This window comes from Camelina sativa, chromosome 15 (genome assembly GCF_000633955.1).
Source record: "Camelina sativa cultivar DH55 chromosome 15, Cs, whole genome shotgun sequence".
In the NCBI taxonomy this organism is placed as follows: Eukaryota; Viridiplantae; Streptophyta; class Magnoliopsida; order Brassicales; family Brassicaceae; genus Camelina; species Camelina sativa.
Genome location: NC_025699.1, coordinates 11,899,078 through 11,918,215, shown reverse-complemented (window position 1 = coordinate 11,918,215; position 19,138 = coordinate 11,899,078). Strand labels below are relative to the sequence as shown.

Here is a 19,138-nt window from a genome sequence, read left to right as displayed (position 1 = left end):
AAAAAAAAAAGTACGAACATATTGATGCGCGATTGGTTATTGTCATGGGATCCTAAACATAGGATTCACAATGCAAGTGGCATTCCGATAAGTCTTTGGTTTCACACTTGATAAACGAATTACAAAAAGTTCTTAGCAATTAGAATATTCATATAAAAGTTTCATATCAAACTAATTAAATGTGTTACACAAAATAGCTATCGAAACTCTTTTAGAGAGGGCATAGAATATTGGGAGATTATTAAACAACAAGACTACATGTCATAACTCTTTTTGTTTCAGTTTAAGCTTTCATTACCATCGGTGCTTGGAGAAATTGTATAACTCACCTTCGTCCTTCGGCCACCCACATTACCTATAACTCTTCCATTATAGCATATTCACACATCAAAAATGATTAGAGTTCTTTTTTGTTTGTAGACTTTTCAAAATTTAACCAATGATTAGCTTTTCGCAGCTATTTGAAAATATATTATTATTTCAATTATTTCAAATTCGTGGCCGCTATTAAGTATTTACAATGACTTTTGGTATTGTTCAACTCTTAAACATTTTCAATTAAAAAAAAAAAAAAGATTCCCCTTCAATGTTAAGCGTCCACCAGGGTGCAACGTTTGGTACAATCACACTAATATATGGTGTGATAACGCGAAAGTAGGTCATGAACCGTGAATTTCTAATGGATATCCCGTCACAAAGCATACTTGAGAGAACCATCTTTAAATACTTTTCTAATAATTTGTATTTTTATAGTCTCTAAAGTTGGTGATGATATATATCTCCAAAGTCCATCTTTCGATCTCCAACGTCCAAAGACAAAAGGCTACAACTATGTAAGTGAGCTTCAATCCGTTGTGTCACCCATTACTAATTGGCAAAAGGTTCAAATGGGTGTTTCTGTTATCATCTTCATTGGACTTAGAGTGGTTCTCTTTTGGATATTAAGCTTAGTAATATGAACTATAATGACCTTAAGCTTGCTGCATTATTTCTGAAATATATTTTGGGATTGTATATGCCTGAAATGTAAACGTAACATGAATACATAATCTGTGATCGTAATTTTTGGTTCGAGAATATAAGTTTCGATGTAGTAGGGATTTGGATAAAGTTTGCAATGTAAAAATCATTCTAATCGTATTCACTCACAGTAGACTATTTACAATTACTTCCTATGTTATTATTGTTCAACTTCTTAAACTAATCAACTAAAAAAATCAGACTCCCTCTCAGATGTGTACAAAGATGGCAGAATGATAAAGACATGAGATGCAGTTTAAAATTGGAAAAACCCAAAGTTTCTTCTGCTTGCATAATGATATTTCCAGAATCGTGCTAACAAGTAGTTTGATCTAGCCGTTCATTTTTCTGATATTATTACCTGGTCAGTTTTAGATGTGATAGGCGAAGTGAAAAAAGGGCAAGAAACAATACCTAACAAATAACAACTATTCTACCATTTGTATTATACTGTCTATTGATACATATATGTCCAATGGTTTTGTCCCTACATATAAAATAATGTCTGAAGCATTGTTAAGAGAATCGATTCATACCCTCCCACAAAACCAAAAACAAAACTAACAGTAAGAAAGAACATATATACAGAGTAATGCTCCATACTGTTTTTGTTTTGTCACGAAAGTTAATTATCAATGAAGACAAATTGCTTTTACTAGTCTGTTTAGAAATTACTACAAAGATTCCAAAACGATTCATCTTTTCAAGGTGTCTGACGACCTTGAGACGGTGACGGTATATCAACATGTCCCTGAGACAAGAGTATCAATCAAGATTTCTCTTTCAACAACTTTAGTAAAGCCTTATAATGTTACAATCCAACAAGGGTTCTTACAATAAACAACACGAGTGGATCAAAAGATCATTAAGCACCCATTTGATTCAAAACTTACTTCTATTGATAGCAGGTGCATGAAAAATCTTGACAAATAATACAGCACAACATAATCTAAAAAATGGACAAAACCCCGCTAGTATTCTTGACCAGATAGTACATCAAAACCGGAACCACCAATGCAATCGGAATTGAGATCTTAGGATAACCATTTAGAAGAGGTATGATGGAAAGTACCATGAGAGAGATGTTGTATCACCTTCCTCTTGATAGTGCCTCCTCTAACTCCTCAATCGATGAAGGAAACAATTCTATGTAACGGCTCCCAAGCGTCTTCCTATCCTTAACCATTGCAGCTCGAGACTCTTCCGCATTCCTAAACTCCACAAACGCTTCCCCAGTTGGTCTCCCTTCACCATTAACAGTAACATGAACAGAGTCTTCAGACAGATCAAAGTCTTTGAAGAAGTCAAGTATGTCTTCCTTTCCCGCTGAGAACGGTAATCCTCTCAACCTCAAGATACCCGTATGCTCAAAATTCTCTTTCCCATCATCACTCGACCTAGCCCTCTGCACATGTCTGCTGCGAGGTGGACTTGCACCACTTACCCCGCCTCCACCGCCATTTCCACCTCCACCCCCACCGCCATTGCCGCCACCACCGCCACCCCCACTAGCCATACCATGGACACGTGATTCAGCAACCTCATTAGCAATAGCCTTATAGTACTCTTGTTTAGTACTCCTAAAAACTTCGACATATCTCCTCCCCATGTTCTGCCTGTTCTTATGAAGAGCGAAATCAATCTGGAGGGGATAACCAAGAACGCAAAAGGCTTCACCAGTGAGCTTATTGTTCTTGTGAATAAACAAGACATCAACCACATCTAAACCGTGAAAAAACTCTACAACATCAAGCTCAGCGCAGTCAAAGGGTAAACCACGGAGTCGAACCACAGGAAAAGGAGGAGGTGGAGGAGGAGGAACAAAACCATAAGGGTTATACATAAAGCCAGAACCAGGATGAGGTCCATAGAATGGTCCAGGAGGACCTTGATCAATCATTCTTTGACGCTTAGGTCCCATCTCACGCCCATCAGGACCATCTCCATATCTACAATTCACCACAACTAAAGTTCAAAACTTTCTTGAACAAACAACTTCTTATATCAAAACTAAAGCAAGACTTTTTACACTATACTATTCAGAGAGAGATCACAGGTCAAATAAATTTCCGAAAGAACAAAACAAGTAACATTACCAGAAGATGAAACCGAAGTGATTCAGGATTGAATTTGAAACCATACACNCCCGCTGAGAACGGTAATCCTCTCAACCTCAAGATACCCGTATGCTCAAAATTCTCTTTCCCATCATCACTCGACCTAGCCCTCTGCACATGTCTGCTGCGAGGTGGACTTGCACCACTTACCCCGCCTCCACCGCCATTTCCACCTCCACCCCCACCGCCATTGCCGCCACCACCGCCACCCCCACTAGCCATACCATGGACACGTGATTCAGCAACCTCATTAGCAATAGCCTTATAGTACTCTTGTTTAGTACTCCTAAAAACTTCGACATATCTCCTCCCCATGTTCTGCCTGTTCTTATGAAGAGCGAAATCAATCTGGAGGGGATAACCAAGAACGCAAAAGGCTTCACCAGTGAGCTTATTGTTCTTGTGAATAAACAAGACATCAACCACATCTAAACCGTGAAAAAACTCTACAACATCAAGCTCAGCGCAGTCAAAGGGTAAACCACGGAGTCGAACCACAGGAAAAGGAGGAGGTGGAGGAGGAGGAACAAAACCATAAGGGTTATACATAAAGCCAGAACCAGGATGAGGTCCATAGAATGGTCCAGGAGGACCTTGATCAATCATTCTTTGACGCTTAGGTCCCATCTCACGCCCATCAGGACCATCTCCATATCTACAATTCACCACAACTAAAGTTCAAAACTTTCTTGAACAAACAACTTCTTATATCAAAACTAAAGCAAGACTTTTTACACTATACTATTCAGAGAGAGATCACAGGTCAAATAAATTTCCGAAAGAACAAAACAAGTAACATTACCAGAAGATGAAACCGAAGTGATTCAGGATTGAATTTGAAACCATACACAAACGAATACAAATAAACCCTAATTGCGGGGGGAACTAATGAAATCAAAAATCATTGGCGAACAAATCAGAGATAATTATAGGGCTTACCCTCTGTAGAACATTATCTCTCCCTACACTGTGTCGCCTGTTTTTGGATGATCAATTCGATTGGAATTTTCGAGGAGCTTCTTCTTCTTCTTCTTCTTCTTCTCTGAGCCTTCGAATTCGAAATCGTGCCCTTCCAAATCTTTCTTGATTAAAGAAAAAAAAAAGCGTTACAATTAGAAGGAAAAAAAAAAAAAAAAAAAAAGAGAGAAGGAAAATAAAGGGTATTGGGCTTATAAAGGCTTGGGCTTCTTATTACATTCAAGATAATCTAGTTGGATCAGCCTTCGTGCGAATTTTGTTGTTTCTAAGGATTAATTTACAATATAAATTTAAGTTGAGAACGTAAAATAAAACAGTCGCTTTGGCCGAGTGGTTAAGGCGTGTGCCTGCTAAGTACATGGGGTTTCCCCGCGAGAGTTCGAATCTCTCAGGCGACGTAATTTTTTTTTTTTTTTTTGCTTTTATATTTGTTCCTAAATTACTCAACTAATTTACTGGCGGTAAACTTATAAAATGTGAAAATTCATGTTTTATGCCATGCCATTTATGAAAGAGAATGACCTTTTACACCTTAAATTAACCCTGCGAGTTACAATTTTTATAATATAGTTAAGGTAGTAGATGGCTAGAACGTTAGTTTTTTATTTTCAGTTTTTTCTTTTGTTGGAGGGACTGAGGGAGTATAATTTATTAATTTTAATTATAAAATGTTAGTTATAGAAACACTCTGATAGGGAAAAATAACTTTCAACATGGCAGAGTAGTGAAAACAAATTATTTTAGTAAAACAATAATTAATTTTTATTTAATTATAAATATGGCTATCACGTACCGTACAAATGTGAAACCATCAAAGAATGTATTCGTGATTCACAAATGAGGAAGAAAAAATATTAAAAAATAAAAAAAAAATTGAACATATAAGAGAATGTATTCACCGACGTATACATCTAAAGGATATGTCGATCAATATTTTTTTGGGAAAAATGTTAAATAATTGTAACCGTGCAGACTAATTCATTCAGTTAAGTATAAAATTTTTATAAAACAAGATTTTGAATATAAAAATTACATCATGGCCAATCCCAAAAGCGAATAGTTTAGAAGCACATATATACTATACACATACAGAGTTACAGACATGCACTTTGTATACACACACACATCCAAAGACTTTTACATTGTAAAATATAATAACATTTTAATTAACAAGTGAAATTAACACGAGGTTCGCATATAGATAACAATGTCTGAGAAGAGAGAACAAAGTATACATATAAGACACAGTAGTAGAGAGATTAAAGAACGCACTTATATATGCAGCCTACACAAAAAGGTTCATATACAAATACAAAAATCCACACACACACACTCGTGCTTGCTCGGGAACATGTACTGATTTATTTTATTCTAATCTGATTCGAACCAATTAATAGCAAATCAACATGTTCTATACATTATTTTGACTTACTGGCCCAATCTTTCCGAGTTCATACATTGCGACCAATGCAATTTCTTTTCAAACCCACTAATTTTGACCCCATTCGTCTTACAATGTCGCATCTTACTACGACAACATTTTGATATTGTTAAGATCAGTTTCTAATTTTCTATGCATGAGAAACTACCAATATGTCATAAGAAACAACAATTTAATCAAGAATATCCTTTAACAGGAACAAAAGGAAATCATTTCTAATAGTAAAGAAAAAAGTTACTTGCTTGGTCGTAGAACTATATTTCTATATAACCAAATCTTCTTGATCAAATCCAAAAATAAATTTTAGAATCCGCCGCCCATATATTAAAGAAGATCATAAACCAGTATATGCACCCGATCATGGTTTCGACCAATAAAACAAAGCCACTAGCTAGGTTAACGTAATTTTTTTACATAGAAATATCTTATAGTACTAAAATAGCCTGTAGACACACTAAACTAGTAAACTCTATGACTAAATATACTAATATTTTCACCATTTTTTAGAACATTGGCCATTCACGTGTGCTGGTGTGCATATGATATACCCGCAAAGGACTGTATAGAGCCTATAGACCTCAACAAATTAGGCCATCTTATCAGTGGTTATAGACTTGTAGTTTCCGGTATTCTTACTACTCAAGGTATATAATTAACATCTAATTTAATTCATAATTAACATATATAATTAAAAAGATAGGGGAATTTGCAACAAGATAGCTTATTTAATTAGTGAATAAAGTTAAATAGCTCAATATTTATATATATATATATATATATAAAGGCATATTTTAAATATAAAATACTAGGTTTAGACTTTAGAGTATTATTTTCAAAATATCATCAAATTTTTAAATTAAAAAAGGCCACATTCCCTAGTATTTTACATCCAAAAACTAGTGTTTAAAACAAAGGAATGCCATGATTTTGAAAACTACACATACATAGTTTTTTGGATCGTTGAAAAATTATAATAATGAGAAGTTGGATCTTCTCATTATGAACTAGCTTCTTAAATTAGGCCATAATGAGAAAATAGGGTTTTTGATGCTAGACTATGGATGCATGAAGTAAGCTAGCTTCTAAAATTACCTGAACATTAAAATTAAGGGTTTAAACATCCACCAACATCGGAACATATAACTTCGTCAGCTTTTACCTTTTTCTTTGTATAAATTTATTTATTAACTTTTTTTTAAAAATAGTCGACGATATTCATTACTAACTAGTATACGTTATGTTAATTAATTAAATAAAGATTTGGGGTTTCCAAGTAATATGTTTCTGAAGCCGAGCCGACATAGAGATGAGGCCACCAACGCAAGTGCTGTCCTGGATCACGACCATCTCTTTTTCCAACGCGATCAAACTCCCCACAAAACCAAAATGTTTATCATCTGGATTCTATGCTTCATCTCTCTCTATCTTTCTCTACATACATTTTATATTTCAATTTTAGACATTAAAGGAGACAAACTTTTATCCTTGATTGTCGATCTTGTCCATTTTTTTTATCCTTTCCATACTATGTTTTGTCTATTGTACTGTTTCATTGCTCAGTTAAAAAGCTGTTATCGGTAGGTATTGGTATCAAAACTCAAACTAATCAAACCAACAACAAGAGTTACAAGACATATGAACTATTTATACAACATTGAACCTAATGATGATTCGTATAAATTTGATTTGATTAGTGATCTTAATCAGTAGATTTAAAAGACGCATGCCTATATCTATTTTAATCAAATTTTTATAAATATGTATATAGGTCAATTTCATATGATGTTTAAATATTTTTTTTTTTTTGGACAACCGATTAAATCTAGTAATCATTCTAATATATTTAGATGGTTTCTCCCCCCCTTTTTTTGGACTACCCAGAGGTTTTTGGCCTTTGGCTATCCCTTTAAGCTATGGAGTCATGGAGCAAAACATGTATTATTTACCAACAGCAAAATCTATACCCCGAACTTTAAGGCACACTCCCTTCAGAGTATATTGTGGTACACCATATTTCCGGGTTTTAGCCCCGATCTTATATAGTTTGTGACAATAGTAATACTCTCCCTTGCTTATTTTGTTTCATAAAGATTTAATAATTGACTTTATTTTAATAAATACGTGCGTGCACTTCGAGTCCCAAGATAGTAAGTTTTCTTTTCCCTTCTTCAAACGTTCTCCTTGTTTCTTTTCTACCTACTATCTTCTCCGTACCCTTTTCTATCAATTATCATATGCTATTTTCCACCGCTTTGTCACATCACAACACTCATCTATATAATACACATGCCTGTATATACCCACTCATACAGACATCCACATATACATGCATATCTAGCTTTCACTGGTTTCTTTAACATAAACCCCATCATCTAGAGATATCTTGCCTTCTCCCTCTCTCTGTCTTTAATGTCTGATCCAGCTTGCATTTTCAACAATGGATACGTCGACTACTATGACTATAGCTTTAACTATTCCACTTCTCTCTCACGCATCTACAACTCTCATGGCAACTTCTACTACCCTCACCATACCACAAACCCAAACATCAACACAAATCATCATAACCCTACTTCACCTGACTCTCCTCCACTTAGAGAAGCTCTCCCTCTCCTTAGCTTAAGCCCCATCCATAAGCATCAAGAACCTATTGTTGATCACCAGCGTGAGTACTATTTCATGGAGACGACAGAAACCTCTTCTAATTCAAACTTTCTTGATCATGATCTTGATCAACGCCAAGAAACCCATCATCATGATGTAACCGTCGATCTTCATTTAGGGTTACCAAACCTCGGTGATGGTGGAAGCAGCAGCAGCGATGTGGTCCTTGATTCCACCGACGACCAAGAGCATCATCAAGATCAAGGAGTAGAATTTACTCTTGCTTCTGATCATGATGATGGTCATGGTGGCTTACAAAGGGGTAATCATCTTCATCACTTTTGGATCCCTACTCCTTCTCAGATTCTGATGGGTCCTACACAGTTCACTTGTCCTCTATGCTTCAAGACCTTCAACAGATACAACAACATGCAAGTAAGGATATATTAATTCATCTAATAAACCTAACTTTATTTAGTTGCTAGCTACTTGCCCTAGAATGATTTTCAACTTTTTGACTTTTTTTTCTTGTTCTTGAAAATGGATCTTAATTCATACACTTTTCTTATTTTTCTTCTAAATAAAAATTATCGGTGTGTTTCTTTTTATATAAAATCTTCATCATGAGAAAATCTTTAGTACAGACTGCGACTTTTTCAAAATAATTATTACTATTAGAACTTGAGAAGAACTTTTTATTTGATGGTACAAGTCATCAGCTGTACGATGGATTGATGGCTATGAAAAGATCAACTAAAATCAATCAATAGGTTTTAAAATCAAGAAGATCTTCTTTAGCCAACAGTCTTTTTATCATACTGACTCTTTCAAACCCTAAAATATATATGATCAGTCTTTCTCTACCATTTGTATTGCCTCTCTTGATTTTTGCGCAGTTCTACTACCCAACACTCATTACCCTAAAAAGTAAAAGAAAGAGAGGATGATAAATGTCTTGCAGATTGTTCTATACCTCTTTAAATCTTCACACTAGCTATATCATAGATAATTAGATATGATATTTTTATTCCTAGTGACCCTAATCACACAGTTTTAGATCTTTCTTTTCTTACAACGCCTGGGACATTTCCTTTATTTTTATTATAAAGATCATTAGTTTTGAAAAGAAAAAAAGAAGAATTTAATTATTACCGTCTGACAACAGCCTGTTTCAAGATTAGTTTGGATGCTAACCTGAAATGTCCTTTTGATCATAAAATCAAATATAAATGATTAAACGCAAACAAACATATGTACTAATATTATGATGAAAATGTTTATTAGATGCACATGTGGGGACATGGCTCACAATACAGAAAAGGACCGGAGTCGCTAAGAGGGACACAACCAACGGCGATGCTGAAGCTGCCTTGCTACTGCTGTGCACCGGGGTGCAAAAACAACATAGACCACCCAAGGGCAAGGCCGCTCAAGGATTTCCGTACGCTTCAGACACATTACAAGAGGAAGCACGGAGTGAGGCCCTTTGCTTGTCGTAGATGTGGGAAGTCTTTTGCGGTCAAAGGAGATTGGAGGACACACGAGAAGAACTGCGGGAAGCTATGGTATTGCTCATGTGGGTCAGATTTCAAGCACAAGAGGTCTCTTAAAGACCATGTCAAGGCCTTTGGGAATGGTCATGTCCCTTGTTGTGGAATTGATCATGAGGACGAGGAGGCTGCTTCTGATGTCGAGCAGCAAGAATGATCATGTTGTTGTTGTCTCGTGCATTAATTGCATGCTATTTGCTTTTGTATCTTCTTCTTTAATTGCTTCTTTTTTTTTTGGGGATTAATTAGCTAAGTATTAATTATTAAGCTTACTGTATTTTGAGGTCTTTGTTAAAGTTTTTAGAACGTGTCTTATTTAATTAATCTAAGTTTCTGGTATAAATCCTCTTTATCAACACTTTAAAGGGACTTAATGTTACTAAACAAAAAATTCGATCCTTTTCATAAGTTCACCTAAAAGTTGAGGAAGGTTTTGTAATTTGTTTTGCAAATTAAAATTGGGTAGATGGTGCACCGGGTTAAACCGACCCGAGAAAAATACGGGTCGAGACAGACCATTTAGGGGGATTGGGGAACATGGAGAAGAGACTGGTAGGTAGAAAATGAGAAGCAAAGGTCAGGTCAGGGATAAATAATCATCTAACATGTTTGCTTCACTAGGCTAAGAATTTTGCACAGAGCAGCAAAGGCTATGAATTAGGGTTTCAAAATTCGATTATTAAAGCTATTATTATCTCTTCCTTCGGTTTTAGATATTCTTCTCCTCCTCCTTCGTCTCCCCCGTCTGCTATATACACACCAACCGTTTTCTCAAAGTCCACTTTAGAAATTTACCTTTGGTTGTGGATTTTTTGTTTATACAACTGAGACGCGATAAGGCTAGCTTTCACAAATCGTATTCAGATAACACAGCGATGGATTCTCAGATGCTCGTTGCGCTTGGTTTATCCCTCGTTGGTGGATTAAGTACTTCTTTAGGTTTGTATTTCCCACTTCCCTGGAATTGCGAATATTTCTTCTTCTGAATTGCTGATTGTTTTTAGATTAGTGTTTTGGTCTTGTAGAATCAGGATTAGTGTTTGCCTTTGTTTTAGTGTAGGATCAAATTTGTTCTGGTATGTTGTTTTACATATGTGCAGTGATGCTGCTACCAAATGCGATGCTAATCTTGTTCTCAATACGTTGCTACTTCATTTGATTTATATTTTGGTGTCGTAACTGAACATTAGGAATTGTAGATCCTTTTCAATGTGAAAATTTCAAGTTGCTTTGGTTTAATCGAGTTTCATGTTGCTTTCGTAGGTGCTCTTTTCGTAGTTCTTAGTGAGACTCCCAATATGAAGATGCTTGGACTTCTACAGGTGAAGTTGACACGCTACATCTAATTTCCATTCTTAAAAGTCCCTATATATTATTCCCTATCCTCTCATACATGAGGCGTTCAGTTTTCTGGTAAAGCAGGGTTCTCGTAGTTTTAGGGAGCCATTGGTGGAGTTTCATTAACTGCTACATTCTCATTTTCATATTGCATCACTGCTATATTCTCTTGTTGTCAAGTTTTATAGGGTTGCTAGTGACTAGAGTTTTGTTCCCGTACCGACCATTCTTTTGTACAAAGTTTTTAACTTGGGTCCATATTTGGTGGAGTTACTTATCTGATGATTTTAAATCCTTTCTACAGGGTTTTGCAGCAGGTCTAATGTTAAGCATATCGTTCCTGGATTTGGCTCATAATGCTATAAACTCTATTGGGTTCTTAAAAGCTAATCTCTGGGTTAGTACTTCTCTCCATCTGGCTACTTCAGTGGTTTTTTATTCGAATATTGTCTCTTTTTTTTTTTTCACACTGAAAGTAATATAGTTTTCTAGTGATGCAGTTTTTCGGTGGTGTGATATTCTTTGCGTGTATTGCCAAATTCATACCTGAACCAACTGTTGGTCCCTCTACTGACTCGAAACGAAGAAAGGCAAGACTGGTTTTTCTTTTTATACGAATTGTTCTTCAAAGGCTTTCTGGTTCTATAGTATCATGAAATTTTGGCATATTTGTTGATAACAGAAAAATGGAGACGACGGAGGTAAGGACATGATGAAGAAGAAGCGCAAGCAAGTTATGTTTAGTGGAATTATTACGGCTATTGGTATACTAACTTTCACTACCATCTCTTTAATTTGTTAAATCATTTGTTATCCGAGTTTGTCTAGTTTAATATATGTAATCTGTTGGCTAGATGTTTCTATAGTGACTCCTCAAAATTATTGCATCAATGTAATTGAACTTCATTCTATGCACAAACACCTAGAGTGGACGTGCAACATTAAGCTCTTATGTTTAGCAAGCTAGTCAATATGAATGTGACATACCTAATGATCTGTGTGATTGTTCAATCATGAAGTATCACATTTGTTGGACTTCTATAAATTTTCATGCTTTAGATGCTGTGTTTTTATTTTAACTCTTCATGTATTTCTCATCTTATTTTTCTTTGAACTATAGGCATAAGCTTGCACAATTTCCCAGAAGGGATGGCTGTATTTCTCGGATCAATTAAGGTGAGGGTTGAGGAACAAGATGACCACAAAATTTCAGGGAGCATGCATTACTAATGATCTCTATACTCTCTGATGACTTGCATCATCAACGTATTGATATCTATCTTTGCTTGTTGTATTCTCTACTTCACAGGGCATGCGAGTTGGTGTTAATCTGGCTTTGGCAATCGCTCTACACAACATTCCCGAGGTACAAATTCTGTAACCATTGTAAATAATTGAAGCTTATTACTGACTTACCAATTTCTTCTTATTAGAGGAAACCTAGAAAGAAAAAGTCTCACTTTTCTTGCCGTGTTTCCTGTTTGACAGTCTGTTTTGCTCTAAACTAATCTTAAAGACGGTAAACAACTAAATTATTGATTTCTCTGATTTAACATGCTTCTTTTGCTGCTATGGTGTGATGTTTTCAGGGTGTTGCAGTTGCACTTCCTATTTACTTTGCAACCGAGAGGTAACATCATGGCTTGTTATTAGGATAGGATGTATGCAGTTCATTATATACCCCTGTGGTTTTATTCATCCCAAATTGATGTTATGCATGTAACAGCAAATGGCAGGCATTCAAGTTGGCAACACTCTCTGGTTTAGCTGAGCCTCTAGGTGTAATTATCGTGGGTAAGTTGCATCGGTCTCTTTGCTCATGTTGCTTCTTCTGTACAAGTAACTATTCTCCTAAGAGTTTTGAGTGAGTATCATAAATTCTGGTTTGATCCATCTTCCTTATGATGCAGCCTATCTTTTCCCTAGAAGCTTAAGTCCAGAAATCCTTGAAGGTTTGTTGGGAGCAGGTAAGTAGAAATTCTGCAGCAAATCGATACTTTAAAATTATAATCATTGGACATATAAAGCGTATCGATGCAAAAATGTGCTTTATATGATGCAGTTGGTGGAATCATGGCTTTCCTAACGTTGCACGAAATGCTTCCTTTGGCATTTGATTATGCGGGACAAAAACAAGCTGTGAAGGCTGTGTTTTTTGGCATGGCATGTATGTCGGCGAGGTTAGTATTTTCAGACACGTGACACCTGATATTCATAAGTTTACTTGCTGTAAAAACATAAGTGCGATCTTGAAATAGAGCTTGCATCCTATAGGATTAGAGTTCAACCTAATAGTTTGAAGATGCTTTTTCGTAATCATTTGTTGACATAATTGACGAGGAATTTGTGATAGTGATGTGTAGTATAGTTTATGATTATGATGTGTTTGTCTATGTGGTTTTGTTGCAGTCTTTACTTTCTGGAGCTGAGTTTGCCTGACACAATGAGCTTGTAAGGTTAATGATGTCATATGCAATAATTGCCTCCCCAAAGAGATAAAGCAGTCTCTGGAGTGAAAAGTAGTCTCGTTTGTATCTGTAAAGACTGAAATCTGTAAACAATGAGTATTCATTTTTAATTTAAAGGAATAATAATCTTTCTTAACATCTACTTTTTACAGTATTCACATCATTCAACCTTTCTAGCTCTTTCAATTTATGCAAATGTCACTCTTAGTCTCTGATTTGTTTAAGTATATCACCACACAAAAAAAACTAGTCACTGTATGAATTTTTTTTTTTGTCTCATCACAATCTAATCTTTCTTTTCTTAAAAAATCCATGGACCAAATATGTTTTTGCAAAACGTAAGAGATAGAGGTTCTTTCTTTTTAATTCGAGACCAATTCAAATTTCAAACTATTTCGAGAAATTTATGGCTTTAGTTTATTTTTGCCATTTTCATTCCTAAATTTAGCAACAAAAATTAGAAAATTCTTTGAATACTCCTGTCTTGCTAATTAGTGGCAGACCTTGAAGATCTCTCACCTTCTCCTTCCATATGTTATTAGATATAAATACCTGCACAACCTTCACCTTCAAGGCATCACATCAAAAAAAACACAAAAAAAAACAAAAAAAAATAAAACATAAACAACAATAAAAAAGGAACAAAACAAAAAAAAAACAAGAAATCATGGAGATGAAGAACGTCAACAACATGTTTGTGGCCCTATTTATCTCGGCCGTGTTAGTGAGCTCAGTCACCGCGGCTACAATGGAGTCTCCAGCACCATCACCAGGTGGTTCCTCCGGTGCCGACGTAGCTTTCCCAGTGGTTGGCTCCATCGTTGCTGCATCACTCTCCGCCTTCTTGGCTCTTCTCTTGCAGTAAAAAGGAAGACAAGAGTCCTTGATCGATGAGAAGGAGATATATAACAAAACTCATTTTTTGTTCTGATTTTGTTCCTTAGAATCTATGACAAATAACCCATTTTGATGTATTATCTCATTGTGTAACTTATTACACGAATATTTATGAGTGTATGATAATAATAACACTATTTCTATCAAATTTTATGAATCTGATCAAAAACTTTCATTGCTTTTTCGATTAATGTCTTTAATACACAAAGTGGTGGTTACATGAAAGTTGCATGTGGTTAGTGTTGATTGGTTTCATCATCGTTTTGCTTTCTCTTTACATTCATGAGACTTTTTGTAAGCCAGATCGCGGTTTCTCTTGATGAAACTGTTTCATCTCCAAAAGGTTTCAAGACTCCTTCAAGCTCATCAAACTTCTCTTGCCTAAGTAAACCTGCACAAAGCTCCAACAAAGATTCCAGTGCTTCTGCCCTCTCCTCGCTTTTAGGACTTTTCCTCTGGAACTCTCGTAGCAGCGTTAATGTGCTAATCAATGACATCTCTTGGCTCTTTGCTGGTCTCTCCTTTTCATTTGAAGAAGTACTTGTATCCTTGTTTATCTTTTCTCTTTCCTCTGCTTCTTGATTCTGTTTAATGGGTGTTTTTAATGATTTGATCTTGGGAGGGAGACCTGTTCTGTTTTCGTAAGTGTTGTGTTCTGATTTGGATACAACTGGTTTGAAAACTGGAGACAGATTTTGGCATTGTGCAAGATATGGCTGTAAGTGAGGATGTCTTAACAATTCAGCAGCCTATATAGACAGACGTTTTCCATGTAAGAAAGTTAGAAGCAACCATGGAAGTAAAGTTTTTCAAAGAGAAGAAGAAACTAAGGGAACTCATCAACTCACAGTTGGTCTATGTTCAGGGTTCTTGCGCAACATACATTTAATCAGTCTTTTTCTGAAAATAATATTAGAACATTAACACTCAAAAGCTTGTTTTCAGTACTAAAACTAATGTATGTGATACTTACAATGAAGAGGAATACATGACCGGGAGAGGAGAAAGCGAAGAGCGGTTAATCTTGTTGATGAGTCCTGCCATGTCCTGTTTGCAAACAAGAGATCACATTTTTAGAAACTCGAAAGGAACTACAGATTTAATAACACGTCGAAATTGGGGGGAAAAAATTCTTACAGGAGCCTTGAAGGCCGGTTGATGTGCAGCTACTTCAAACATACAACAACCTGTAAAGCCAAAATCTTTATGAGAAACCAAGAACAAGAAATTTTAAAGAAAGTAAAAGTTAGGAATGTGTATTAAACCTAAAGACCAAATATCAGATTTGTAGCCATAAGGTATATCTGCAAGAAGTTCAGGACACATGTAGTTTGGTGTTCCCACCATCTACAAAAACAAGACAATGGTTCAGAAATACTTCGGCCAAAAGTTATAAAATCCCAATGGAATATGAGCATTACCGAGGAAGCAAGATCGTCTTTGCCAAGAAGTTTTGCTAAGCCAAAGTCACCTAATCGAACCTCGTTGTCTTTAGTGAGGAATATGTTGGAGCACTGGAAAATTTTGAATTGCAGTGTTAATGGATGCTCTGTACAATAGAAGCAAAAGAAGCATAGAGAGTAGTAGATCGAAGTTGAGTAACCTTAAGGTCACGGTGAAGAACACGATTGTTATGGAGGTAATCTATAGCCAACAATAACTGCACCATCCATCTACAGAGTTTCTACAGAGAAGAACAAAGCTCATTCTTAGTTAGTTTCAGTATCAATTCATCATTTTTTTAGACCAAATAGATTCTTTAATGAGTACTAACTTCTTCGGATGCAAATACTCCTCTTGACTTCTTTATCATTTGAGTCCTGCATTTACCAAAGTCAATTAAATAAACATCACCAGAGAAACATAGATATGACATACGTAAATAGTTTTGCCTTACATGTCTCCACCCTCGCAGTAACTAGTTACAATGCATACACAATCCTGCATAAACCAATCCAAATCAGAATTTTAAGTAAATTTGCGCTTAAATTACAAGCTTTGAAAAAGAAGAAGATATCACCTTTTCAACCCATGAATCTTTGTATTCCACAATATAAGGACTCTTAAGCTTTGATATTAAACTCATCTGCATCACATAACAAATAAAATATAAACATATTATGATTTTCAAGAATCATCGTTGGATATAATCAAGAATCAAGATCACAAATAAGAAAAGCTTGATAATAAATTAACCTCTTGGATCGCAGCAAGCTTGCATCTCTCTGTTTGTTTAGCCAAACGAAAACGAATCTTCTTCACCACATACCTACACAAAAAAAAAAAGCCATAGATTTTTTAATCTCTTAAACAAGATCATAACAGCATATGTAGACAAACTACAAAATTGAGATCTTTTAAATACTCACTTTCGTCTCTCTGACTTGTGAATGACAAGAAAAGCAGAACCAAAAGCGCCTCTTCCGATCTGTTCCACGACTTCATAATCATCCATCTTGGAAGCTGTCTCACCTATCTTGTTTGCCATATGAGATCTTCCTTCTGTCGGTTTAAAAGGATCCAACTATCACAAGTTGTAACTGTTCAATGGAGCCTCTAAGTTTCAGGGTATTCATATAAAGCACATGAGCATTAATGAGAGAATCAAGAATTAAAGAATCAGGCAAGAAGAACAAAATAACAAAAACAAAAACAAAAACTGGGACCCTTAAACCAAATCTTGATTTTGAAATATCGTGAAGAAGAAAGTTTCGTAATTTCTTCTTTTGAACAAGATGAGGAGGGAAGATTTGAAGATGAAGCAAAGAAAAGGACCAGAGAGAAAGTGTGAAGATAAATTATATTTATTTTAATTTTTAATTTTGTTTTGGTCAGCAGAGAGGGAAAGTTATTTAAAAGAAAGGAAAATAAAATAGAGGAAGAAGAAATGTTCAATTGACAGGTACCAAAGCAAATTTTGCTTGAGGTTTCAGACTGTTGTTGTTGACATGTTTGTTGTTATCATTACATTTAGTCCCTTTTTTAATTGTTGTTGAGAAGTCTCTTTCTCACTTTTACACTTTTTAACAAACAAAAAACATTCTCTGAGTTGATGTTTTTGTTTTATTATCTTATCACTTGGGTCGTTAAGGGAATTTATCAAATTTAATTCTCTTGAGCGTAGTTTATTTGACCCAAATGTGAATTTCATGACTTTTGATACATAATTGTTTTACCAACCAAAGAAAAATCTATACACTCTCAAGATCTTCTCTTAGTGCTTTGGCTGGACCATATCCTTTACTCTGATGGTTGGACCATATATCTTAACTCTTTTGGTTAGAACTTAGAAGACTCTTTTTGGTTAGAAGTTAGAACAACCAAATAATAAAATATTGTATAGATAATTAGATATGGTCATCAGAATCCAGTCAAACCAACCTGCTTATTGCAAGTAATGAAAAGTACAATACATTTGTTTAACAAGTAGGCTTTTAGTTTTAGGCTTCTCTCTCTCGAGCATAATTTTGCGACATTAATAATTCCCCGGTCACACCGTTTCTGCTAGTGTGCTATATGACGTGTGTGCGATCAATGGCCCAAATTTTAATTTAATTTCCCCCAAGCGTTACTGTAAGGCAAAGCCCATCACGGTTCCAATCTTTTAAAAGTCAAATCTAGGAAATCCTCTTTCAGGTTTTTTTGATTAGTTGTTTTTTGTTTCAAGGAATAGTTGTACTTTTGACAATTTCACACAAATTTAAAATACCAGCCCAAATTTTGTATAGAGGTAGACATTTCGGTTTAAGTATTTTGTATAGAGGTAGACATTTCGGTTTAAGTTCGGGTTTGATTCAGTTTGGTTTATTCGGTTTTGGTAAAATTCTAACCAAACTCAACCGAAGTTAGTTTGATTTGGTTTGTGTTCAGGTTGATTTATGTTTGCTTTAGTTTGGTTCTGTTTTAATTCGGTTTAAAAATCAAATAATGTAAAAAAAAAATTGATTCTAGTTTTATAAAGGTTGATTAATCAAATAAATTAGAAAAGCTAGAAAAATAAAATTAACACCTAATATTAAATATAATTAAATCGATATTTCTATTTAGTTAATTTTATATAGAAAAGTTAAAATAAAGTAAAATATAAACCAAATGCGATTGGTAATAGGTAAGATCACATATTTATAATTTTAATAATATTATTAATTAATTTAAGAAACACATCGAGTTATTGGTTTGGTTTGGTTTTAAACCGAACCGAACTGAATTATTTGGGTTGAGAAGAAACATAACCGAATGGTTGGAGTGTAGGATTGGGTTTGGTTTGGGTCAGTTTGAGTTGGTTAGGTTCGGTTTAAATGCCCACCCCTAATTTTGTAAATATAGTAAAAATATTTTCAGACCTTTTCATATCAAATTTAAAGAGGAGTAGAAAAAAAATCATATTCAAAACACAATTTTGACCAAAATAAATTTGACTATTAATTTGTTAGTCTGATGCGGTTTTGACCAATACGATCAGTGTATTTATCATCAGACCCGGCCCACAGGGGAAACAAGTGAAGTCAAGGATTCAGGCTTAAATTTTTAAAAGCTTTTTTCACTTAAACAAAAGTCCTTTTTTTATTTTAAAGATATGTATAAGGGCTTTTTTATTTACATGTAAAAGACATTTTTTCCTTTTTAGGATATGTGAAAGGCCTTAAAAAATATCAAGTTATGACCTCTATAGAAAACCTATAATTTTTGTCATAGGTGAAAAAGACACATTTTTAGATTTTTGCG

The 19,138-nt window shown here is 35.0% G+C and overlaps 5 protein-coding genes and 1 non-coding gene across 8 annotated transcripts; 3 read left to right on the top strand and 3 right to left on the bottom strand.

Moving 5' to 3' along the window:
* On the bottom strand, positions 1,773–3,123 carry LOC104746504 (heterogeneous nuclear ribonucleoprotein F-like). 3 transcript variants are annotated; one of them, XM_019236485.1, is made up of 2 exons: positions 2,800–2,889; positions 1,773–2,713 (listed from the first exon to the last, which is right to left on the bottom strand). In XM_019236485.1, exons 1-2 carry the CDS (start codon positions 2,887–2,889, stop codon positions 2,111–2,113), a joined length of 693 nt encoding a protein of 230 aa, XP_019092030.1. In that variant the 3' UTR covers positions 1,773–2,110. The 3 variants fall into 3 exon arrangements, with proteins under 3 accessions (XP_019092030.1, XP_019092029.1, XP_010466299.1); XM_019236484.1 differs by having other exon boundaries at positions 1,784–2,487; positions 2,518–3,122; XM_010467997.2 differs by having other exon boundaries at positions 1,784–3,123.
* Positions 2,952–4,232, bottom strand: LOC104748379 (heterogeneous nuclear ribonucleoprotein H3). The gene is made up of 3 exons (XM_010470031.1): positions 4,077–4,232; positions 3,117–3,792; positions 2,952–2,969 (listed from the first exon to the last, which is right to left on the bottom strand). Exons 1-3 carry the CDS (start codon positions 4,088–4,090, stop codon positions 2,952–2,954), a joined length of 708 nt encoding a protein of 235 aa, XP_010468333.1. The 5' UTR covers positions 4,091–4,232.
* Positions 4,432–4,513, top strand: TRNAS-GCU. The gene has a single exon. It is a non-coding gene; the product is annotated as a tRNA-Ser (tRNA).
* Positions 7,897–9,945, top strand: LOC104746503 (zinc finger protein WIP4). Its single transcript, XM_019237410.1, has 2 exons — positions 7,897–8,595; positions 9,445–9,945. Exons 1-2 carry the CDS (start codon positions 7,966–7,968, stop codon positions 9,865–9,867), a joined length of 1,053 nt encoding a protein of 350 aa, XP_019092955.1. The 5' UTR covers positions 7,897–7,965; the 3' UTR covers positions 9,868–9,945.
* LOC104746502 (zinc transporter ZTP29) lies at positions 10,247–13,658 on the top strand. The gene is made up of 12 exons (XM_010467996.2): positions 10,247–10,649; positions 10,974–11,032; positions 11,353–11,445; positions 11,549–11,638; positions 11,731–11,812; positions 12,169–12,224; positions 12,358–12,414; positions 12,638–12,678; positions 12,775–12,842; positions 12,959–13,015; positions 13,111–13,228; positions 13,458–13,658. The coding sequence occupies exons 1-12, from the start codon at positions 10,586–10,588 to the stop codon at positions 13,501–13,503; spliced, it is 831 nt and encodes a 276-aa protein (XP_010466298.1). The 5' UTR covers positions 10,247–10,585; the 3' UTR covers positions 13,504–13,658.
* Positions 14,152–17,266, bottom strand: LOC104746501 (serine/threonine-protein kinase Nek6-like). Its single transcript, XM_010467995.2, has 12 exons — positions 16,783–17,266; positions 16,610–16,682; positions 16,434–16,499; positions 16,311–16,354; positions 16,188–16,233; positions 16,017–16,097; positions 15,835–15,927; positions 15,679–15,760; positions 15,551–15,600; positions 15,387–15,460; positions 15,262–15,313; positions 14,152–15,162 (listed from the first exon to the last, which is right to left on the bottom strand). Exons 1-12 carry the CDS (start codon positions 16,899–16,901, stop codon positions 14,650–14,652), a joined length of 1,293 nt encoding a protein of 430 aa, XP_010466297.1. The 5' UTR covers positions 16,902–17,266; the 3' UTR covers positions 14,152–14,649.